At 57.5% G+C, this 23,461-nt stretch overlaps 7 protein-coding genes across 7 annotated transcripts; 4 read left to right on the plus strand and 3 right to left on the minus strand.

Moving 5' to 3' along the window:
- Window positions 1–500: 500 nt before the first annotated feature.
- Window positions 501–854, plus strand: CMQ_8266 (uncharacterized protein; the record flags this gene model as incomplete). Its single annotated transcript, XM_014315807.1, has 1 exon — window positions 501–854. One exon carries the CDS (start codon window positions 501–503, stop codon window positions 852–854), a length of 354 nt encoding a protein of 117 aa, XP_014171282.1.
- Window positions 855–2,032: 1,178 nt separating this feature from the next.
- CMQ_8200 (uncharacterized protein) lies at window positions 2,033–3,772 on the plus strand (the record flags this gene model as incomplete). The annotated part of the gene is made up of 1 exon (XM_014315741.1): window positions 2,033–3,772. One exon carries the CDS (start codon window positions 2,033–2,035, stop codon window positions 3,770–3,772), a length of 1,740 nt encoding a protein of 579 aa, XP_014171216.1.
- A 476-nt stretch (window positions 3,773–4,248) lies between these two features.
- CMQ_8294 (sh3 domain containing protein) lies at window positions 4,249–5,353 on the minus strand (the record flags this gene model as incomplete). The annotated part of the gene is made up of 2 exons (XM_014315835.1): window positions 4,249–5,202; window positions 5,264–5,353. The coding sequence occupies 2 exons, from the start codon at window positions 5,351–5,353 to the stop codon at window positions 4,249–4,251; spliced, it is 1,044 nt and encodes a 347-aa protein (XP_014171310.1).
- Window positions 5,354–8,579: 3,226 nt separating this feature from the next.
- CMQ_8085 (pt repeat family protein) lies at window positions 8,580–14,078 on the plus strand (the record flags this gene model as incomplete). The annotated part of the gene is made up of 1 exon (XM_014315626.1): window positions 8,580–14,078. The coding sequence occupies one exon, from the start codon at window positions 8,580–8,582 to the stop codon at window positions 14,076–14,078; it is 5,499 nt and encodes a 1,832-aa protein (XP_014171101.1).
- Window positions 14,079–14,563: 485 nt separating this feature from the next.
- CMQ_8188 (protein transport membrane glycoprotein) lies at window positions 14,564–15,889 on the minus strand (the record flags this gene model as incomplete). The annotated part of the gene is made up of 2 exons (XM_014315729.1): window positions 14,564–15,542; window positions 15,609–15,889. 2 exons carry the CDS (start codon window positions 15,887–15,889, stop codon window positions 14,564–14,566), a joined length of 1,260 nt encoding a protein of 419 aa, XP_014171204.1.
- A 216-nt stretch (window positions 15,890–16,105) lies between these two features.
- Window positions 16,106–16,457, plus strand: CMQ_8217 (mitochondrial ribosomal protein l44; the record flags this gene model as incomplete). The annotated part of the gene is made up of 2 exons (XM_014315758.1): window positions 16,106–16,286; window positions 16,342–16,457. The coding sequence occupies 2 exons, from the start codon at window positions 16,106–16,108 to the stop codon at window positions 16,455–16,457; spliced, it is 297 nt and encodes a 98-aa protein (XP_014171233.1).
- Window positions 16,458–16,693: 236 nt separating this feature from the next.
- Window positions 16,694–22,846, minus strand: CMQ_8151 (c2 domain containing protein; the record flags this gene model as incomplete). Its single annotated transcript, XM_014315692.1, has 6 exons — window positions 16,694–16,835; window positions 16,921–17,468; window positions 17,583–17,772; window positions 17,885–18,020; window positions 18,573–20,097; window positions 20,153–22,846. 6 exons carry the CDS (start codon window positions 22,844–22,846, stop codon window positions 16,694–16,696), a joined length of 5,235 nt encoding a protein of 1,744 aa, XP_014171167.1.
- Window positions 22,847–23,461: the final 615 nt, after the last annotated feature.

Raw genomic sequence — 23,461 nt, forward strand, 5'->3', positions numbered from 1 at the left:
GTTATATCCAGCAAGTCTGGTCCAACAGGGGTTATGTCCTCACCGTAGCAGAAACCGCCTGTTTCCAACACCCTTCGACGGTCACATGACACAGACGAAAAGAACGCTACCAAAAAACTGCACCACTGGTGATCCGGCTCGACTCCGTACGGAGTGGCCATCGCGCGCTGGTCCAGCTTCGTTGCGAGCGTCTCGTTCCGCCGGCCGGGTGAGCTAGTTCAGCTTGGATCGCATGGGGGCCCATGTGCCAGCTGATACTCGTACTCTACCCAAAGCAGAGTGGGTCTTGCCCAAAGCTGTAATATCCAGCTGGAGCAGAGAAGATTCGTCATGAAATTGCGCACGCTCAGCCAATTTCTGACCCCTCTGGCACAGCCCCTGTCGATGGGGAGTTGGCAGAGCCAGAAAGTCGTTCCGATCAGAGACTGAGCTGGTTGGGCCCTTTGGGAGGCGTTTCCGAGCCCAGGAAGACAAAGAGAGGACTATACACAGCAGACCCGATGCGGGACGCTCGCCCTGGATATGCTGCCCTGTTGCGCTTGTCTGCAAGCGCAGATGGAGACGGCTACAAGACGACGCCAGGGCAGCCGTCTCGCGTGGCCTGCTTCGAGGAGGCTGACGCAACGAGGCCGCCGGCGCGAGCAGCCAAGCAATCAGTGCAGTCACAAGAACAGGGCGCAACGGGGCATGGGGGAGGGCGAGAGGCGAGAGGCAAGAGACACAGACACAAGTGGAAAGATAACGGCGAAACACAACAACGGAGGACCGAGGCGGCCTCCATTACACAGCATATACATGAACGGCGTACAGGGTACAGAGGCCTCATAGCCACCCAGCAGGAGGAGCAGCGGTAAATAACAAGAGAACAAGAGAACGGGAGAACAAGTGAACAAATGGACAAAAAGAGCCGCCACTTCAAATGTCCGCCCGCTGCTCCCCAACGGACGGACCTTTCTTTGGCTTTGGCTTGTCCGTAGAGAAAGCCTCTCGAGGACCGGCAAATGCAAGAAGAGAGCAGCCAGTTCAAGGTGGCAAAGGGCTTGCTACTATGTATCTCGACCAGAATTGTGATTGGGGCGGCCAAGGCGTAATGGGTCAGTCGGCTTTTTGATTTGTCCACGTCCATCCAATCGCTCAATCTGAGGCGAACAAAGCCGGAAAGCCCAAACTGGCTTGAATTAACAGCCCGCCCCGTCCCTCCTCTCTGGTTCTCCCTTTTTTCCTTCTCTTCGGCTACGTAGGGAACAGGCTTACACGCACGCCCTTCTCTTCCCGTCCTAGACTAGAGCAGGGCTTCTTTTCATCTTCCATACCTAAACCGAAATTTCTCCGATACATAGGCGTTTGGCGGCTTATGTCAGATTCCTCAACGTTTTTTTATTCGATGCCCTGGATTTAGGATTTATGCATTTCATGACTGCATGCGTACCAACTTTATCGACTTACGGCTCCATTGTTCAACACCTCCCGGCGAAGCAACGCTACCTCTTATGTATGTCGTCACATCGACCTTTCAGCTTATACGGGCCGGTCTCAAGGCATACGGATTCACCGCTCTTCTGTCATATAATATTCGCCCGATAAAGCCCAATCCAGAGCTTGTATCTTTCCGGTACCTTCAAGCTTGCATTTTAAAACGCCGTATGCAATATTTGCCTCTGTGCTATCAAAATAGGAAGCCGACGTGGCAAGTTTAGATCCCAATCTGCATATTTCCGCCTCACTTTGCTTTACCTCCTTTTAGCACACCCAAGCTTCCACTTTTCCGTAGACCAGCACACAAGCAAGAATCTTTGTGACTCTTGTATTTTTTTTTTTAAAAAAAAATGTATAGGTGTTTATCCGCCTTCAGAAGCCAGATGGAGAGGCGAAGTATAAAGGTCTACTTCAAGGCTCTTCGGCTACCCGTGGCTTTCCATTCCCTTTCACTTCTATTCCCTCCGAAGTGCACATTCTAGAAGCTTATCCCACGAGTGTTTATCTTATGTAATTCTTGTGGCGCTGTCCCTTTCGCTCCGTTATCACCACTAGCATGGACAACCCTGTCATCAACGACCTTGAGGTGGTCCTCAAACAGATGTTCCAGTTCTGGTACTACGTCGGATTGCTGCTACGGGTCGGCCTGGCCGGCGACATGAAAACAAACTTTGTGCGGCTGCTGCGCACTCTTGAAGACCAGCCTCTGCTTCCCTTCCTACCCATCAAGGATGTTTCCGAATCGGGGTGGAGTATCAAGAACATCATGCTTGACAGTATGGACAAGGCCGAGAGTGCTCTGCGGCTTCCACGCCCGAGCTCCACCAGCATGGCAGGCCGCATTGTGGAGGTTTCGATTGCTGTTTCAAGGCTGGTGGCTAGACCACAGCTGCCATTACAGCCACCGGCGACGAGGCTGTCCACACCTAGTCCACCGACCTCCAGCGGTCTGTATGGGGGTCCAGTTGCAGGTCGCCCTTGGTATCCTCACGGTCATATCTCGACTGGTCCATCTTTGTCTCAGGCGCCGTCGTCGCCGTCCCCTCCTGTCTTCTCACAGGGCCAACAATGCGCGACTGCCATGACTGTCATGACAGACATGCGGGACGAGTACTTCCATGGCGCCTGTCACGTCACCACCGAATCAGCGGAGGAGATCTTCGAGCGGATTCGCCTCATCGCGCCTGAGGCTGCTTTCACTTATACACACCCGGTGCCAGACGAGAACATCCCCCTCATAGTCTGCTCCGTCGTCGCCTGGGGTCTTGGCTCCAATGCTAAGCGGATCACACCGGCACGACTGTCCAGCCTGACCTACGGCCAGATAGTCAATGCCCTGATGCTGTCTGGGAAGCTGCTGTACCGGCCCGCCTATCCCATGTTGAGCACACCCAGACCCAGTCCGGGAGGTGCTCTCAGGCCGGCCATGGGATCATCCAAAAAAGTCGAGTATCCTTCGAACGTGGCACTCACGTCTGGCACACGTCCGGGCCTGTACCGCCCGTCTCAGCCGTACCCAACGCCAGACCAACCACGCGGTATCGTGCATGGGCAGGACTCGCAGTCGCGATGGGTCCCTGACATGGCATCGGATTCGCGGCAGGGTCCTTGGGGGTTGCGGCAGCCCCCCATGTCCCCAAGCGGCGTACGGACCATCTCATCGTATAGTGGCAGCGACAGCAGCAGCAGTGGTCGCGCAACCCGCAACAGCGATAGCGACAGCAACAGCAACAGTGACAGCACAAGTGAGAGTGAGGAAGAGCACGTTGATTGTGTCCGCTCAAAGAACTCAGGCAAGAGCAAGCCCAAGTGCGAAAAAGGCTGCAAGACCTGCAAATGCAAGGCCAAAACGAGCACTAGTGAGAATGAGAGCAAGAATAAAAGCAAGGACCAAGAAAGCTCGACCAAGCACGGAGACCGGCACTCCAAAAAGGCTGGGGACAGTGCTAAGAGGCGTCGACACCTGTGGGACGATACCCATTCTGACTCCGTTTCGGAAGACGACTCAGACGCATCGTCGCAGGGCAGATCGGTCACGGGCTCAAACGTCGAATCAGACTCTGAGGCTGCACTTTCTGGAACAGTTTCGGCTCCGGCGATCGTTGCTGTCGACTCTGGAAGTGATTCGAGCTGCGAATCTGGCTCTGACTGTGACGGCTGGACGAAAGAAGACGCCAACCGCAAGAAGAAGAGTGGACGGCGGACCGAGAAGGCAGCCATGAAGTGCTGCCATAAATGCGAGGACTGTCCTGACGATGACTTTGTGATTGTGAGCAGACACGGAGGGAAGGTGTAAGATTTATGTGTGTGTTTCTGTGGATGTCTACTTGCTTGTTTCGGTTGCTCTTGCCTTTGGGTGTTTTTCCTTTGTGATGAGCAGTGTGTGGTTTCCTTGACTTCCCAGTAATTTGTATCCTGTTGCCTTTCGCCATTGCTTTCTCATAGACCCAAAACCAAAAGTTCCTCTTTGTCTCACAGAAGCTGTAACAGGACAATTAAAAGTGTTGCAGATGTCGAAATTCTTGGCAGAGGCGTCCCCAGAGGGTTGATTGTGCTGATACAGGCATGATACGAGCAGATCATAACAGCTACAGTTCCTGTTTGGTTTGACGGGACACAGTAACTTTAAGGGGCACGATCTTCGGAAGTGTATCAATTTTGGCCTTCCTTGCCTTCTGCAAGAAGGCGTGAAGGAGAAGGAGAAACGCGGCAGTAAGGCTTTCCTAAAATATTGCATCCAAAAGGTAGGATATCGTATCCAATTTGGACACTCTACAGAATCGCGCTGACCAACTCGGCACCCGCAGCAAAGCCCACGCCCGTCACAAAGGCATTTCCCAGCTTGCCACCGATCTTCTTGCCCGTCTTCTTCATCTTGTCGTCCTCGGGAGGTGCAGCACTGCCCTCGCCGTTGGCCGGCATGGGCTGGTTGGGCTGGCTGGGCTGGTTGTGCTGCTCGTACTGCGGCTGGCTATACGAAGGCTGGCCGTAGGACTGCTGGCCATACTGCGGTTGACCATACGAAGGCTGCTGAGCATACGAAGGCTGGCCATATGGCTGCTGGCCATACGGCTGTTGTCCGTACTGCTGCGGCTGGCCGTAAGACTGCTGCTGGGTGGTCTTCTCGGCAAAGTACGGCTGCTGGTACTGGTTCTGGTTCTGGTTCTGGTTCTGCTGGCTGTAGTAGTCGGGCGGCCCGCCGTTGCGAGCTGTGGCCTCTGCCTCTTCTGCTGACGGCACCCGGCCGGCGCGCTCAAGGTCGGCCAGTGCCGCATCCGGCTTGACGTACTGTCGCGGGAAGATGCCCACCTGACCGGAACGCAGGTTGCGGCCCAACCACCAGTCCGCGTTGACCTGGCTGTACACGGCCACGGCCTCGCCCCGCTCGAAGCCGAGGTCGCCCTCGTTGGGTGCATCGTAGCGGTACTTGGCTGTGGCATAGCCTATGGCTGTGCGGCCGTCAGCATCGGTATCAGAGGCCGGATCTGGGATCGGAGCGGGTTCCGGCTCGATGGGCGCTGGCTGGGGCGTGCGGCGGGCAGGCAGCGGAGGCGTGGCAACAGCGACAGGAGCAGCAGCTGGGGACATGGCACGTGCTGCTGAAGTTGCTGCTGCTGCACTCGCTGGCGGTCCGTCACGCAGACTCCATTCCTGTGGAAGCATGCCGTGGATGTTGGTAAAGGCGTCGTCAGTGATGGCACCCTTCTCGAGCAGGGTCTCGAGTTCCTGAAACACATGTCAGTGGATCTGGTCGTCTGGCACTGGCACGTCACCTTTGGGCCCATACATTCTTAATGTTCCGCAGAGACCGGTTGACGTCCATTGCCTTTTGGCGGATGGACTCGCCAGCACCAGTCGATGGCGCTGCCCGATACATGGCTACTTTGAGGCCGTTCGGATCGGTAGGAAATCGGTACAAAGATCGGCAGGAGAAAGCAGTAGGAGAGTCGAAGAGCAGGTCGGACAAGTCAGAGGAACAGGGCGAAAAGGGAAGGCGGTAGAAAAAAGGTAACGGAAGACGGTGAAGTGGATGGGATCCGGAAAGCCCAACTTTGTATGGAGTACTCCGTACGTGATATGTGTATGCAGCAGGCAGTGGCGGGACAGCGTGGCTGTGCTGAGCACTGCGGCGGCTTCGGCGGGTGGAGAGCTGTTTCACCCGCTGTACTATTCGTGCACAATTATATGCATATATGGAATATTGCATGTAAGCAGTTACCGTTCATGCCGACACATGCATGCGCACAACTTAATTGTTGCAGATATATCTCTTGCTGCATAAGTCTCGATTGAATAGACTGTCGACAGCACCACACCTCGCTGGCCACGCTGGCCATTTGTGTGTCAATGCACAAGGAGGACATTGCGCCCCGTGTCTTACTAGGAGCACTGACAAAACATGTTGCACATTAAGGAAGTCGAAGTGCAGGCTCAAAAAGAAGGCAAAAGACATGGGAAAGAAGCAGCCGAATGAGTCACTGTGAAACTCGCACAGGAGATTGTCTTGACGGTTATTTGTGCTGTCATACTCAATTTTCATAGAAGACGAGCCAAATGGGTAGTAGACAAAGGCTGAAATAGAGCGTAGATGCGGGGCGAAGGGATTCATGAAAAAGGTTGAGGATCCACAGCGGCTGACTGCGAAGAATGACAGAGTGTCTACGACGTTAGAGAAGGAGACAAGCGAATCGTGGTCAACCGAGTTTTTCTCTTTTGCGTAGTTGCCAACACAGTCTATTACGTACATACGATATGCCTGGAAAGTCTGCTGTTGTAGACATATGGAGTTAGTACCGAAACGGACCTAGATGTCGGATACGACGTAGATTGGGGAGAGACCAAGGGCCTCAGCGCGGAGGAGGCAAATTCGGGCACGGCAGTCAAGGCCTGGAAGAAGCGATGCGAACACTTGCATTGCATGGGAGGATCATTAACCATACGGTCGCCTGATAGGGCGTGAAGAGCTGCATGCCAGGAACACGATGTCGCAATTACGCTCTCCGGTCTCGTTAACCCTTGGAGATCTACCCCAGGATCTGCTGTAAGCAACTTGTCTGATTCCAGATAGACAGAAACATCTCTTTACAGGTAAACGAGTAAGATACAATGCGTCGAGCAGAGTCAGCGACGTCCATCTGCAGCATGTCTCATCTTCGCCGTATTCGGTATGCGAACCGAGAAACCGGCATAGGTACGGAGTACATACTTCTGAGATCGGTGACCGAGACCCGTGGAAGAGGTCTGGCAAGCCAGACAGTCAAAGTGAAAGCCAGCTACCATCGCCGAAAATGGAATATCTCTTACAAGTAGCGAGCTTGCTCCTGCTCACTCACTTCGTATGCGGCGACTAAATCTGCTAGCCAGGCAACGGCGCAATATAAAGTATCCTATTAGCGGGGTTGGCCAAAGCGAAGAAAAACTCTGTCTCATCAAAGTAGCCCTGCTTCCTTATTTGGCGGGTTTTCTTTTTCAATGCAGAATTTTACCTTGTCCTTGCTCTGTACAAATCTCCGGGTCTGCACATCCCCGTATCCACCGAAAATCCACCGCACATCCCATGGGACAGGGGGTCTCGTGCCCTTTCATGTGAGTGAGCACGGCTTCATTCCCCGGAATTTGGCCAAGCACAATTGTAACCTCATCGTGATCCTGGTCACAGCACTGGCCATGATGGCAACGATTTAGACGAGAGCTAGGCCAGAGATTGTCCGGATTTGCCTCGGCTTCGACCCAGTAGCCCTATCCACCCGTAAAGGAAGAAATTCTTGGAAGGCTCGCATGTGGTCTCGTGTGGTCTCGGGTTGTCCATGTGGTGTGATTCGTCGGCCTCTAGGCGGGTTCCCACTCGGTCTCGCGCAGATTAAGTAGCCACGACCGTTGCTAACCGGCAACGGCTTGGAAGCATGCGGTGTTTCCCCACCCAAATGGCACCACGATCCGTCTCCACATGGGCACAGCAGCCCACAGGCAGCCCACTGCAGCTGATAGGCAGCCCACTGCAGCTCACAGGCAGCCCACTGCTACTCCTCACGAACCCACAGGAACCCACAGAAGTCGGATTCGCCCCTGGGGGGAAGAGACGCCAGCCTGACTGAGCATGGCCTGACGGGTCCCGGGATGGGCGAGCCTTTTCGTCCCCTTCCGGCGGGTGGCCGCAACAGCGGACAGACGGAGAGCGAGCCGGAACCGGCAGGAATTGTTGGCTGATTCTGAAGATTTTTGTCGCTAGGGTCTGCGCAGCAGCCAATGGCAGCACAGGCCTGACGGCGAGTTCTGGCCCCCCCTGGCCGCGCTCTAGCATGCGAGAGTGGAGAGAGGTTCCCCCAGGACTCATCGGTGCCGGCATGCTGGTGGCCGTCTTGTGCTGTCCAGATCCGCTGGGATTGTCAGCAAGATTACGGAGTACGGAGCACGATGCTCGCTGGGCCAACCAGACGACAGCTGCTTTTCGTCTCAGTGCCTGATCAGAATGACCCGCATCTGGACACATGGAGCTCAGCGGGAGGTACCACGAAGACCGCCTTCAAGGTCGTGGTGCCCAGCACAAACGGATCCAGAGCAAAAAAAGGCCACCGTTGCGCGTCCATGGCTCCAGCAAAACAACATTGCCGGGCCAATTGACTCATTTAAAACGGGAGCCCTCGTAAGGAAGGTACAAAGGACCGGAGAGACGCGGTTCCGCTTTAGGACGATCCTGCACCCCGGAAGAATTCGCTCAGCAGTGGTGTGCCAGCCACGGAAGGTCCAACCTGTCCGGCCTGTTTACTCGTATTCCGCTGATTCTTTATCAAGCCGTCGTTTCCAAAGCGTTATTTTCATGCCGTCTCTTCTTCCCTTGCCCTCTCTCTCCTCGTCGAGCCTTTTTTTGCTAGGTCCAACGTCCCCAGACAGTCTCTGATTCCGTCTCCCGACTCATGACATTTTCCAGACGATGGCCCTAGGCCATCGTGCCATACGAGTACCTCCTCTTGTCTTCACTTACGGCTTCGACAGCAAACCCAGGCAGAATCGGGTGAAAGCTCATCACTATTCCGTGGGGGCCATTCTCACCAATCACACAACATCAACTACAGACACGCAGACACGCAGACAGTCGGAGCGATATGGGCTGGAATGCCTCGTTCCGTCACCGCCAGGCCGAACCGTCTTCCGCGGGTCGTGCCAGCGTCCCCAAAACCAAGAAGACTTTGTTTCGAAAGTTGGCCTCTCTCGCCAAAAGGAAGAGCCGCCAGCCAGAGCTGTCAGACGAGGCTACTCTTTCCCATGCGGCCGCGGCCGGTGAAACCACCACGACCGTGGAAGCGGCGCCCAGGGCTCCACTGGTCGTCCATATCGAGGCTCGCTTCCCCGGCTCGGATGTCCTACCCGAACCCTGCATATACAGCCGCGAATACAACAGTTCCCCGGATTTCGTACCGTCGGAACGCCTCTGCAAAGGCTTGCTCCGACGTATCGACCACTGCTCCCGTGAACTCATCACCCGCAAGGATGTCAAGGCTCTGCTGCCACAACGCAGACATGGCCAACTGTGCTCTGCTAAGCCGTTGCGCTACGAGTTGCGTTACCGGATCATACGACAAGACGGCAGCGTCTGGGCTGACAAGGTCTACACTTCGTACCAGAAACAGGAAGTTACGCGTGCCAGTACTGGTGGCGTTATCCTTGCCATCCATCGCATCGTCGGTCTCTTCCTCTGCCGCTACGACCCCTCCTTCAAGTGGGCAGAGCTTCCGACCGGTGCACCGTCCTATCTTTTCAAACCCCAGTCTTCGGGCTCCGAACTTTCCCACACCGCCGTGGGAAACCCGATTCCCCTATCCTGTGTCCCAGAGGCGCGCTTTTTAGATGCCTCTCAGTCCTTCGAGGCCATCCCTGGCTATTCCATTCACTTCTCTTTCCGGAGCCACAGCCGGACCCGCTCAGAGGTTGAATGGAAGCGCAACATCACGCTGCAGAGTCTGCAGACGGCACCATTGAACTTGCCTCTCGCTGAAGACCTCCTCTGGAGATCGTTTGATTCTGTCAACAATGCCTTGGAAGGCCGTCGCGCTGTCTTCTTCCACGAGAATGCTGCCGAGGATCTGCGAGATGGCGTGGATAACCTCAGCTTTGATGAAGATGCCCTTGACATTGAGCTCCGCATCTCCAACAATCTCGGTCCCGACTACGACCATCTGACCCGGTCCATTCGCAGCAAGTTAGGCCTCTTCCAGCACCCCGATGCCCGCGACTGCAATGATTTCGTCCAGAGCGTACAGAACAACCTGCTTCGCTTCAGGGACTTCGCCGATGGCCAGATTGGTGCGCTGCCTGATTTTGATCTGCGTGTTCTTACCCTACATGGCCTTGGCTGGTACACGGATGCTCCTGCGCGCTTCGCCCTCAACCACATGACGACCTACCCTCGGGACACCATTGAGGCACTTCTGGAACGCATCCAGACTGGCATTACTCATGTCCTCCGTGGCAGCGACACATCCATCCACATTGTTGCACATAAGCGGGGCCATCTGGTCTTTGACGAAGTCATGGTCATACGCTCACATCAAGCCACTCTTTTGCCGCCGTCGTACACGGTTGACGATCAGATGAAAGAGACTGTAGCTCGGCTGAAACGACGCATTCAGCAAGATCTTGATGCAATCTGCAGAGACACGTGCTCAATCGACGACATTCCAGAAGATCCCATCAGTGGTGTCGTGGTCACTGAATCGGCAACGGCTGCTGCACGCGTATACACAGGAAATGTCTCAGTCAGAGAGCTTGCGCCTCTGCAGCGTGTCCCTTCCGTGAGGCCGATTTCGCCCCGCGTTGTGGAGCTTCCTGACGACCTTGTATTTGATGGGACCAACTCAGCTCGGACCTCATCGATCACATCGAAGCGCCGGCGTGCGTTTCCTCTCATTCCAGATAGGTTCTCACTATCCTCCTCCACAAACACGAGCATCGCGGCCACCGCCACGCCCAGGCAATCCTGCGAGAACTTTCATACTGATGTGGGCTCGGATGTCGACTCGGAGCCGGAGCCATGCGATGAAGAGGTTGTGCAACCTATAACAGAAGTGCTTCAAGAGTTTGAGGATCACATCGACTATGAAACGACGGCTACAGCACAAGAGCCAGTGGAACTCGAGGTGACCAAGTCGCCTGTTCCTGAGGCTACTGATCTGTCATCTAGGCCAGAACCAGGGGTTATGGTCCATCTATCCACTACTGTGCAGCCAGTGACTGATTGGCTGCCAATTTGGGAAGAATCATCTATTGTTGAGCCGGAAGGCCTCCCTCAAGCTCATCATGGTCAGGAGTCGATGACTGCTGCAAAGAGTGATGTGGTTGAAGACACCAAATCTGAGAAAGAGATTGATGCTTCAATCACACCAGTGGAAGAAGCAAAAAATGACGAGATCCTTAGCGAGAACCTCACGTCTGTGGCCCTCTTGCCGCTCGGATCGTGTCCCGAGGACGGCGATGCTGGTCTCGAGTCGCACGTTGAAACAGAGCCATTGATATGGCTACAGTCGAGCGAATCAGCCTCTGCTCCACAGGACAACATGACCATTGCCCAGGCGGAATTGTTCAAGCCGGAATCTCCAACGCTACCAGAACAGTCTGGCATGTCAGATTTGGAAGCCGAGATATCAGTTGACCCTAAAGTTTCCGAGCTGATTGGAGACTCAGGTTTCCCACCAGTAATGGAAATGGTCGTGGGATCTTCTGTTGGACAATCTGCCGAGCCAACATTGGAATCGGTTGTTGACATCACTGAGAAGCCAACCATCAACGAGCTACCTGGCGAGGAGCTTGTTAATGAGTTGATTACATGTGATGTCTCGGTTTCCAGTGAGGTATATAGGTCCGGGGAAGAGAGTGAGGCGAAGCCTGTTTATGAAGAGGATGTATCGACGAAGTCACTTTTGCACACGGCGGTCGACACTCAGGAGGAGTTAGCTCCGAGTGAGATATCAGTTACCGTGGAGAAAGTTGCCTACGAGAGTACAATCCGTTACAACGAGCTGACTTCTCACGAGGATACAACCTCTCGAGAGGGGCCTACCGTCAACGAGGAGTTGGTAGTTCTCGAGAGACCACCCGTGCTTGAGACGGTCACATCCGATGAGCAAGCAGTCTTCGATGAGCATATTCTTATCCATCTGCCAGCTTACGAACTTCACCATGATGAGTCGGCTACCGACGAGGCGCGAGGCGTTGATGAGACGAAATTTGACGAGCTTGTGACCGAGGAGCCGGTAGTTCAGGAGCCAACTGAACCGGCTGTGGAGTCAGCCGTTGATCTAGTCGCCGAGTCAGCTTTGGAGCCCGAGGCAGCTGCCGATTTAGTTGATGATGCAACTAGGCCGACTACTGCCGAAGAATCCTCTGTTGACGCAGCTTCAACAACCAGAGCCCTCTATTTCGAGCCAGTATTTATTATCGAGGAGCCCGCAACACCGCCGCGTCCCTCAACCCGGGATGAGTCTGTCAGAGGTAGCGCTGTCTCGATGACTGAAGAATCAGACATTTCACGACCCTCTACCCCTTCTCTCAGCTCTGGTGCGGGTAACTCCCGCCGGCCCAGCTTGCTTGAGACTCCCCAAATGACCCGCACCTTGTCCAGTGTGCGCACGCCCGTTATACTTGGGTCTGACTTGGAAACGGACGTGAGCAGCCGTGACGAAAGCAATACCGATACTCCGTTCCTCAATGACAATACCGGTGGTGTAAGAAAACTCTTGGATTACACTCCGCCCCCAAGGCCAATTCTAGTAAAATGCGAGGAGCCGTCCGAAGCTGCCTCTACCCTGTCTGAGGTGCCACTGGACCATGTTGCAGCCTCGACGCTGTGTGTCGAGTCTAGCGAAATTGAGGCTACGCATCAGCCTTTGTCGGAGGATGTCGTTGCAGACTCGGCGAACAAGCTAGAATATCGGAACTTCGGCATTCTTGACTCTACATTCGGAGAAGAGTTTTCGAGGACAAAGCCTACACTGGATCTAGATGTGGTCACGGACCCGGACCTGGATTTGGACGATGAAACTGATGTTCGCGATATTGAGTTGACGCAAGACAACGGTGAAGAGTCTCTTGAGGATGAGTATGAGACTGCCGACGTCAGCCTCCCTGAAGAGCCAGTGTCCATCGCTCTCGGCGAGGACGAAGAAGAAGAACGACCAAAGCAGGCTGTCGACACCTCGGCTCTTTCTGAGCTCTCTGAGTCTCATTTTGAGGAGGCCGTGTCCATATCGGCCTCGGAGACCACAGCAGCACAAGAATCTGAAACGGAGCTCGACGCGAGTTCTTCGCCCGTGTTGACTGAGCCAGAGATAGACCTCGACCAAGCCCAAGAAGCTGGTGAGGTGGAATATCTGGAACAGGACGTCGACAGAAGCCAAGACTCACATGAGGCTGAATCGGAGGAAATCCAGCAGTCCGAAAATGGGCAGTCACCAGACAATGACCAAGTGCTGCTCGATGGGGACCTACCTGATCTTAAGCCGGAACAAATGGAAGAACCAGAGCCAAGCATGCCGGTTACGGACAAGGACGAGACCCTAAAGGCCGTGCAAGATCCGGTGAAGGATGAGCCAGAAGAGGAAGCGAACAGCGGAGAGGTTGAGCAACTGCCAGAGCCCGAGACCACAACGGTCGTGGTCGTGGCTGAGGAGACAACAGCTGCAGAACCAGCTCTTTCTTCACTGGAACCTGAGGCGGAGGTCTCGGATGAGCAGCAGCTGGAGAAGGCCGCCGCTGTAGAGGTAGACGACATCCGCGAAGAGCCGGTCATTACAGAGGCAAGCGAGAAGTCAGTTCTGCCCTTGGAAGTTGCCAGAGAATCAACGGCGTCGGTGGCATTAATTTCGCCCACGAGGGTTGTCAGCGAGACATCGAGCTGGGAAGACGTGGAGACAGAGGCAGACTCGGATGTCAAGCACCCTGATGCTGATTATACGACACGGGACTCGGTCGACTCGGTCGACTCAATTGACGACGGACTGGACGATGCAGAGGAGTTGGACAAAGTGCCAATGTTGCTGGGACAGCGACGGATGCTGTCGATGCCCACAGCTGGCTTCATTGGTCTGCACGAGAGCAGGCTGGTGGAGGTGGGCATCCGGGGGGCACTGACAGGTTCACACGCCTTTGACCGGGCTGCCAGTCGTGTGGACGAGGCTGACAGGGAGGATGAGGAGGATGAAAAGACGACGCGACCACAGACGCCGATGCAATCAGAGAGTTCATCAATGCGAGCATCTTGGCTGGAAGAAGGCCATTCTTCGCCCGGCAAGACGACACCGCGGTCTCAAGGCAAGATCGTGCATCGACGAACGAAGAGCGGGTCTTACAGCAGGGTGGCGTTCATGCTGCCGAAGACGCCCAAGCGCGCGAGGGCGCCTTCGCACGGCCGAGTGCCAGTCAAGCTGATTGCGACACAGTCGAGTCCGGTATCGGTGCCATCTTCACCTACGACGCCTGTGGCTGCAGCTGTGGTGGGACTTCCTGCCGAGCAGGCGCCAGACAAAAACGAAGGCTACTTGCCACGTGTCATGATGATGCTTGCAGGTGTGCCCATGATGTCTCAATTTATGGGCAAGACGGCACCGTGAAGACGGACGTCTTTGAAAAGGATTGAAAGAAAAGAAAAAAGAAGAAGAACCAGAGAGGAAGTATAAACGGAACACCTCGGGGGTGATGGACTGGACAACGAGCCAGTGTGGATGTCTACAGATACCAGCAAGGATCGACTTGCCTTTTCCTTGTGTCATATTTTCCTTTTTACGAGCCGATCAGGCACGACGACTGTCATGATTTTTTTTTTCAGGCATGGATATTTCCGAAGGATGGACGGATGGGCGGGAGGACAGAGCCGGCATTGAACCTTTTCATGTACCGGTGGTCCACGGGAAATGCAGCAATGGCAAACACATTGTTGGCACGACAGAGGGAACAGATGCTGTCGAAACAAGTGGTTCATATTCTCATGGGCCCACTTATTTAGCAGGGCCAGTTTGTTGGCTGTATTTATGTAGCACAAAAGCCTAGCAATTTAACGCGATTAATTACATTATAAGATTACGGAGTATTCGTAGTATCACAGCTCGTCCTTGGGACGGTTGTCCTTGTTCTGCTCGTCGTACTTGGCCGTCTCGACGTCTTCTTCCCACATGCGCTTCATAGGGTTTGGTTGTGCAGGTTCTGCGGGCTGTTGTTGTTGTTGCTGTTGTTGCTGCTCCTGGTGTAGCTGTTGTTGTGAGATGCTGTCGTTGATGATCTGGCCGACCTGCTCGACGAGCGAATCTGACGGAGTAGCCGCGGCCGGGGTCGAATGTGCGACGGCTGTACTGCCCAGACTGGTGACTGCGTTTGTGATGATGCTGCTGCTGCTACTGCTTCCACTATCGGGCCCCTGCGCCTGTGCGACGGCGACGCTGCCGACACGGACGCCGAGCCCGACGGCGGCGACCGAGGCAGTCCAGGCGGAGCGAGCTGGCCACCAGACGAGCAGCCAGAGCGGACCGTAGAGGAGGCGCCGGAAGAGCAGCCAGGCGGCCGTGGCGGCCACGAGGTAGAGTGCCGTCTGCAGGTACCACGTGTCGCTTTTGTGGGCAGCCATGAGGCCGCGAGCGAGATGGCGGGCCGACCGCAGCGATGCCGCAATGTCGCCGTCTGCTCTGGACCCGCCATACCGCTCGCCCAGATCAGCCAGCGCGCGCGAGCTCTCGGCCAGCGTCTGAGCGGCAAAGTCGGACCGCGCGACCTCGCCGGCGATCCGGGCGTGGGTCTGGCGCAGGGCAGCCGTCACGTCGGCAGCAGCAGCGGCTGCAGCGCTGGGCGGCTTCGACTTCCGGGCGCTGCGTGCAGCCGTAGACCGGCGGTGGAGGGCGTGTGTCGGATCGGACATGTCATTGTCATCGTCGTCGTCAGAGTCGGACCGCTCGTCCTCGTCATCCTCCCCGTCGTCGCTCGCGGGATCGGCATAGGCCTCCAGCATGGCCAGCTGCTCTCGTCTCTGGGCCTTCTCGAGAGCCTGGCGGGCGCGCAGCCGGGCCTGGCGAAAGGTGGCATGGTGTCTGCCAGAGGTCAGAGAAGAAGCAGAGAACAAAGAACAAAGAACGGAAAAGACAGAAAGCACGTACGCTTGCAGCTCTCGATCCAGTCGGGCCAGTCCCTCCTTCAGCCGCGCACGGTCGTGGTCGACCACCGTCCCCGACGCCACCGCCAGGTCCAGCACGTCCTCCTGCAGCAGCTCGTGCTCGTCGCGCGCGTCTCGGAGACCATCGACGATCTCGGCCGCCCGATCGGCCACGACATCCTCGTCGGTGGCGCTGGCGCCCAGCCGCTCCGTAAGCCCGTGCAGCTCATCCAGGCTTTCCTGCAGCATCGCCAGCCGGCCCTGCAGCTCTTCGAGCGAGGCCATGGGGTGTGGGCGTAGGGTTGATCGTCGTGTTCGGCGTTGTGTCGGTCGTGGGAAGAGCTGTCCACGGATGCCGTTCTCCGACTAGACCCCACATATGTCACGTGACACGTGATGACCGAAAATTCGCAGTGTCGACGAGGGAATAGTAGCCTCTCGAGCAGACCTTCACCCTCGCCACCAAGACACGCAGACAGGCCAGCCAGACCCGCCGGCGCCATGATCACGCACTTCCTTACCGACGTCAACACGCGCTTCAACCCGTTCTCGCCGCGGGCCAAGGCGGCACGGCTGTTCCTCTCACTGCTGCCGCCACGGGCTCGACAACAGGGTCTCAACGTGACGACACAGCTGCTCGCACGCACTTCGACGGAGCCGAGCCTCCTGCACGTGCGCTTCAGTGCGTTCCTGTTCCTGTTTGTTCATGTTCTTTGATCTCTCTAACGCACACCCAGAGGACGGCAAGGAGATGCAGCTGGACTGCGAGGCCATGGGCATCAAGCGGGTCGTCGAGGAGGTGGACCGACACTCGCGGGCGCTGCAGAAGCAGGCCGACCTGGCCGACGGCTAGCGCAGACGGCAGAAGCAGGCGAATGGCATTGGGCGGCGTTTCTACGGCTGGGTTGCACCTCTTCTGTACGGACGTGGATAGAGAAAGATGTGACGAAGAAAGAGGCCGAGAAGCCTCTCTAGCTGCCATTTGTTGATGAATATACACTACACTCTGCTATAATTCTTGCTTTTCTCGGGGTTTTTCTACAGTCATCCGTCCGGGACTGTGGGTTCTCAGAGCCGACCCGAGGGTAGTCATGCGGAGGCGCCGCTGATGAAGAACCACTTGTCTATCGAGGCGTCAATCTTCTCAGCCGGCAGCTCCTCGTTGGCCGGGATAGGTGGAAGCTGGTCGAGGGAGACGCGGCTGGGCGAGTGGCCGACAGAGACGTTGGCACTGAAGAGTTAGCGGGGTGCAGAGAGAAAGAAAAGAGAGAAAAAAAAAAAAAAGGAAAAAGGAAAGAAAAAAAAAAAAAACTCACGTCGACACGCTACCTGGCTGGGTCTTGCCGGTGATGAGGCGTTCCCAGGCCTCGGCGCACTCGCGGATGACATCGGTGGCGTACTTCTTGTTCTTGCACTCGCCCGTGAAGGCGAACTGGTTCTCGGGCTTGCCGTCGGGGATCTTGTAGATGCGGAACCACTCATTGGTGGCGCGCAGGAGTCCCGGCAGGTGGCGCTCAACGTCCTCAATGTCGTTGAGCTTGGGGGCCAGCGGGTCGTTGACGTCGATCACGATGACCTTCCAGTCGGTCTCCTCCTCGTCCAGCAGGGCCATGACGCCGAGCACCTTGACCTGCTTGATCTGGCCGGTGTAGCCGACGAGCTCGCCGATCTCGCACACGTCCAGCGGGTCGTTGTCGCCCTTGGCCTTGGTCTCGGGGTGCACCACGTTGGGGTCCTCCCACGTCTGCGGGAAGGCCCCGTAGTTCCAGAGGTAGCCCTTGTGCGGGAAGCAGTTGCGGACGTAGCGAAGCTTGCCCTTCTTGATGTCCTGCTTGATCGGGTTCAGGGGCTCTTCCTTGGAGATCTGGGGGGGTTAGCGAAGGAAAAGAGAGGGGGGAGAGGGAGAGAGAGAGCAAAGAGAGGGGAGAGAAGAGATGGAAAACGAGCGAGCGAGCGAGCGAGAAAAGAAACCACGCACCTCGAGCTTCGCGTTGGTCCAGCGCGGAATCTCCACGACCATGTTGAGCACCGTCTGCTCCGGGTTGGCATACAGCGGAATGTCGTGGAAGGGCGACACCGGCTGGCCGTCCTTCTCGACGTACACCCGGTGCTCCAGCGTGTAGGGCGCCGCAATCTTGCGGATCGTGTACGCCATGGTGGGCAGTGTGCTTGAATGGATTCGACGGATGGAAGGGAGACAAAACGAGGACAGAGACAGAGACGAGGACGAAGACGAGGACAGAGACGAAAAGGACAGGAACGAGGACAGCACCCGCTGACCGGCCGCTTTTGGGCGAGAAAAACTGGGCGGGGGTGGGGTCGCCAGCAGCTGCTGCCGTGGCCGGCGCCACCTGGCCCACGTCCACACCGCCAGGCTGGCTGCAGCCGGCAACAGCCGGCACCCGGCTGGTGCCAGCTGGCCGGTCGAGAGGGCCAACATGGCGAAAAGAGGAGACCGAAAAAGGACAACAAGGACAGAATGGACAAAAAGCGACAGCTGAGCCGGAAAGCCGAGGGCGAAGAGCGAGGAGCGAAGACAACTGTCGCCTGGGCGCAACCGCGGCCAACAACACCGGCAAAGAGACAACGGGTGGATGGCAGCAGGGGCAAGGGAAGGGGACAAATGGGAGTGGAAGACGGCTGGCCGGCCGTACGTTGTAGCTCTCTGTACTCCGTACTCCGTATTCTCTGCTGGCTCTGCCTGCAGCCAATCAGACGGCCGCTCGCCAGCTGCCATGACAATGCGTACGGGACAACACTCGGATTTGCCTTCTGACGGCCGAACCAAAACTAGCTACATTCGCTGCATAGATGAAAGAAAGACAGAACGCATTATACATCCTCGCTCGTGTTTCTCAACGGTCTCGCACTTCCATCACCCTCACACTTCACATCTCACCTTCTCTTCACCTCCCACACCTTTCCATCTCCTCCCCTCACTTCCCTCATCTTGCTGGCAATGTTCGACTGTACGTCGCTCCCCCAAACGCCGGCCCCGACCAGCCCTGGTTGATGCTCTGCCGCACAATCAGGGCGGCCGCCTGATGTGCCGCCATCCGCTCCTTCTGACGGTATCGCTCCTTGAGGTAGCCGGCCGCTTCCGGCCGCATCCGCAAAATCCGCAGGATCATGTCGTCTGACGGGTCCGCCTGCGCCTCTCGTCGCTTCTCCTCCTTGGCCTTGCGCATCGTCCCGAGATTGCGGCTCATCATGATGCTCTTGCCGCGTCGGATCGTGCCCATGCTAGCAAACGCGCTCGCCGTCAGTGTCGCTGCTCCCGACCCGGCAAAACCTGGGAATCCTGGCGGCGCCGACAGCGGCCGCGCTGCGTTTTGCTGCTGCTGTAACTGCTGCTGCTGCTGCAGCTGCTGCTGGGCCCGCTGCGCCGTCGCGGCCGCCATCCGCTCCGATGTCCGGATCAGGTTCTCGGTCGTCTCAAAGTAGAAGAAGTTGAGCGAGGCCAGCTCGTGGTACTTGGCCGACTTGAGAATATCAGCCGGCACGCCCAGCACCTCGCCGTTCTCGTCGCGCGCGTGGAAAAAGTCAAACAGCAGCTCGAGCCAGCGGTAGACCACATCCAGCTCCGGCTGTGTCAGTGGCTTCTGCGTCGACGGCTTCTCCGACACCGGTGGCACCAGCAGCGCCTCCAGCGCCATCAATACCTCCTTCCACAGCCGCGTCATCACCGCCATCATGGTCGCGTGTGTCAGCGTCTGGTTCATCACCGCAAAGTTCTCGTTGAAGTACGTGAATAGCGGCTGCAGCGCGTTCTCCACCTCGGCTGCCGTCACTGCTGGCGCTTTGCTCGCCCGCTTCTGCCACAGCGCTGCCATCGACGAGGCCAGCCCCCGGTTCAGCAGCGCCTTGACGGCTTCGTACGACAGCGTCTCGTTGATGTGGGCTACCAGCTTGTCCGTCACCCGTCGCACCATGTCGCGCTCCGTCCGCTTGAGGTGTCGGAACGCCTTGGCAAAGTGGAACTGAATGTCGTCGCGCTCGCCTTCCATGCTGACCCGTAGCAGCAGTCGGCCCTGGGTGTCGAGGTCGAGCCAGAACTCGCGCGGCAGAAAGTCGCCAAAGTGCAGCGGATCCAGCTTCAGCGATGTCCGGCCCACAAAGTCGTGGTCGCCAAACGTGTCGTAGTCCCAGATCGTCGCGATGATGTTGAGCGGCCCCGACACCGTGATCTCCACCGACTCGTCCCAGCGCGGATTCAGGTTGCGCATCACGATTCGCGTCTTGGCCAGCCGCTTTTGGTACTCGTCGCCCAGCACCACGTACGGGTCGCTCGTCCCGGTCGGGTCGCATGCCTTGAGGTCTTCGGCCTCGACAATCTTGATCGTGAACACGTACTTGGCGTTGCGTCGGTCCACTGGCTTGATCGGTCCGTTTTCGCGTCGCAGCACCTCGGCGCATCCGTCCACGTTGACCATCTTCTCCAGCTTGTCCAGAGCCTGCATGGCGTATTCGATGTTGTTGAGCTTGACAAATGACTGCTTATGTAAGCAGTCGAACGACCATACCATTCCAAACACACTCTTCACTCACCTCTGGGTAAAACTGAAATGGCACCGCCTTCTCCTTCGTGCTCAGCGCGTCCTTGGCAAACTGCATCCACCGCTCCTGCGTCGTCTTGTTGGCCGCGCTCAGCTCCTGCTCCGACGGCCGGTCCATCTCGCTGACAAATTGCTGTTCGACAATCTCGCAGTACCGCCCAATGCCCCCGGTAAAGGCGCTTGCTAACGCCGTCATGAACGTGGCGTGGTGCACGTCGTCGTCCCACTCGAGCTGGTAGATCTGGTCGACGCTCTGATTGAAGGCCTGGAATGTGTCCATGATCGACACGCTGTGCCGCTGCTCGTCCGTCGGCACCTCATCCTCGGCTGGCGCCCGCACCTGAAACGGGTCCTGCTTGATGGCCTCCTCGACGATCCGCTCCATCCGCTCCTGTGCGCCCCGGATCCACCGCCAGACAAAGTCCTCCAGCAGGCCTTCGATGTGAAAGGCAAACGGCCGTCCCGGCAGCGACTCCACGTGGATCTTGCGAATCTCCACCAGCTCGTGGTACAGATCAAAGCCGTCCTGCACGTTGACCTCCTCGCCCCGCCCCTTGGCCACTTCCATAACCCGCTCGATGATCGCCTGCGCGTCCTGCTCGAAGCTCGGGAATACCGTCACCACCAGCTCGTTGAACGGGCTGACCCCCATGATCTCTGGATTCTTGCGGTACCGCTTGCGTGTCCGCTCGCACAGGCCCACCACTGCCTTGCCCAGGTTGACCACATGACTAAAGTCCCAGTCGTCCTCCAGCTGCGGAATGTTCTTGTCCAGAAATTCACGGTACGCCGCTGCCGCCCGCTCCCACATCGCTGTCCGAAGTGCCTCGGCAAACTGCTCCACCACCTCCGCTCGCTCCGAGAAGGCGCTGTCGGCCTGGCAGTGGTCCCGTATAAACATCAGCGACGGCCCAATCGGTTTCGGCTTCGCCTCGTAGCACTGCGCTGCCACCTCCAGCAGCTCCCGCAGCATCGCCTCAAACATCTTGCCCAGGATCTGCTGGTACGCCGTGTAGTCCTGCAGCGCCCACCGGCTGTGCGGCATGTCCTGCAGCGGGCTGCCAAACAGCTGAATGTGTGGCGCCTTCTTGTTGTGTGCCAGGTGGTCCACGCTCGCCTTGAGCTTGACGTCCTCAAAGATCTCGTACACCGCCTCGGCCGGCAGCTCGTCCTCCAAGTACTTCTGCGCCGCCACGTCCAGCAGCAGCACCGACCGCGACGGCTGGGGCAGCCGCCAGTGCACCGCCAGCTCTATCAGCAGCTCTGTCGACGGCCGCAGCAGTGGCACTGCCTCGGACACCATCGCGCCCGCATCATCGGGGTGCTGCAGGTCGTGCGTCATCGCCTGCTTGAGTATGAGCCGGTAATAGGCCCGCGGGTCCGGCGGGATGAACGTGTAGTCCGGCATGTCCTCTTCGGTCATGCCGCTGCCGATGCTGTCGACCAGCGAGAGCGCTGAGAAGCCAAAGGTCCCGTCGGCCCCGAGGTCGTTGCCGCCAATCGACGCGCCCGTGTCGCCGTCCGGTGTCGCCGAGAGCATCCGGCTCAGGTCTGAGAACGCCTGGCTCTCCGAGTAGACCGAAGTCGGCCGCATTGCCAGGCCCGACGATGTCTTGGCCAGCTCCGGCCGTGCCCGTAGCACGTCCAGCATCAGCTGCGTCAGCTGGTGCACCTCCGTCTTCTTCCACTCCTCAAACGAGCTGTCGACGTCAAAGTCCTGGCGCCGCAGCGCCCCTGGCATGTTGCTCGTCAGCCGGTGCTGGTAGTTCTTGAGATCCTTGAGCGCCGCCTCCTCCGTCCACTCGGACATGTCGCGGTCAATGTCCACCTGCACGTCCTCGAGCGGCCGTCCAAACAGCCGCGCCACCGTCTGCACCATCGGCATGTCCTTGACCTCGTATGTCAGCGGCACCTCGACCTCGATCGTCTTGTGCTCGCCCACCTGGCCCGTGTCGATGTACAGGTCCTGGTCATTGGTCAGCAGCTTCTTCTCCAGCGATGCCAGCCGCGCCATCAGCTCCGGCCGGCTCTGATCGCTGCCCTGGTCGCGTAGCACGCTGCTGACGAGCCGTACAAAGAGGGCCACGTGGCGATCCACCATCATCTTCCACGCGTCTTCCTCGGCTGTCTTGCCGCGGCCCTGCGCCTTGCTGCTGGCTGTGTAGAAGATCAGGATCAGCGGCTCGATCTTGCGGTCTTTGTCGATGCTCTTGCGGAACGCTAGCGCCGTGAAGGCCGTGTACGCCTCGCCAAACGTCCGCTTCACGGCCGCGTCGCTGTAGCCCGGCATCTTTTCCGTTCCACGCAGCACGCCCTCCATCCGCTTCTCCATTGCCGCCCGGAAGCTGTGCGGCAGCTTCATGCTCGACGAGCCTGAGCCCAGGCCTGAGCCCGAGCCCGAGCTCGAGCTGGCCGGCATCAACTCCTTCATCATGTCGCCCACGCTGCTTGAATACCGCCGCGACACCGGCTTCGGCGCCGCCGCCACGTACTCCTTCCGTTTCTTCTTCGGCTGCAGCAGATAGTTGAGAAAGGCGATGCGGAGGGCATAGCTGTAGCCGTCCTCGGTGCTGACATCGCCGAGAAGGGTGCCGCGCGAGAGTGCCCGCGACCGACGAGCACTCATCCGCGAGTTGTTGAGGCTGTTGCGGCCTGGCCGAGACATGCGATTGGAGTTGGTCGACATGGCTGTGGCTCGGCCAGCCCGTGTGAGTGTGTGAGTGCGAGTGTCTGTGTCGGGAGAAATCGTTCTTTTTCAATCCTGTTTGGCTTCGCTTGATTGCTACACTTCTCTCAGGAGATCGACCCAACGGCTTGGGCAGTGGCCGATTGCTGTGCTCAAACAGATGGCCAGCAGACAAAGAGCGCCTCCAGATTCGACGGAATGCTTAAAGACAGCAGCAGTGGCGGCGGCGAGGCGGCTGCGAGGTTCGCCCTGGGTCTGTGGTCGTGTTGGTTCGGGAGATGAAAGCAGGGGGAGATAGTGTGGCACAAAGTCGATCTGCTGCTAATTACGGCAGGCCCAGAGACGTCATGGTCACGCCCGCTTTGTTTCAATGGCCCCCAGCCCGCTAATTCAATAATATCTTATCTTACGTGAGGCAAGCGCCGTTTCAGCGCCCGTCGGTGGGGGCTATCACAATCAAACTGTGCTGGCCGTGAGCCACCAGCTGAAAAGGCTGTGAGGCTGGGCAGGGACCAGTAGTCTATGGCGTATGCCATCTCGCCTTATCTGCCTCGATCGGCACGGGGCAGCGGACACCGTTTGCCGTCGCCTGGCTGCAACCAGTGCTGGATCCCC

Source organism: Grosmannia clavigera (assembly GCF_000143105.1).
Source record: "Grosmannia clavigera kw1407 unplaced genomic scaffold GCSC_161, whole genome shotgun sequence".
Classification (NCBI taxonomy): Eukaryota; Fungi; Ascomycota; class Sordariomycetes; order Ophiostomatales; family Ophiostomataceae; genus Leptographium; species Leptographium clavigerum.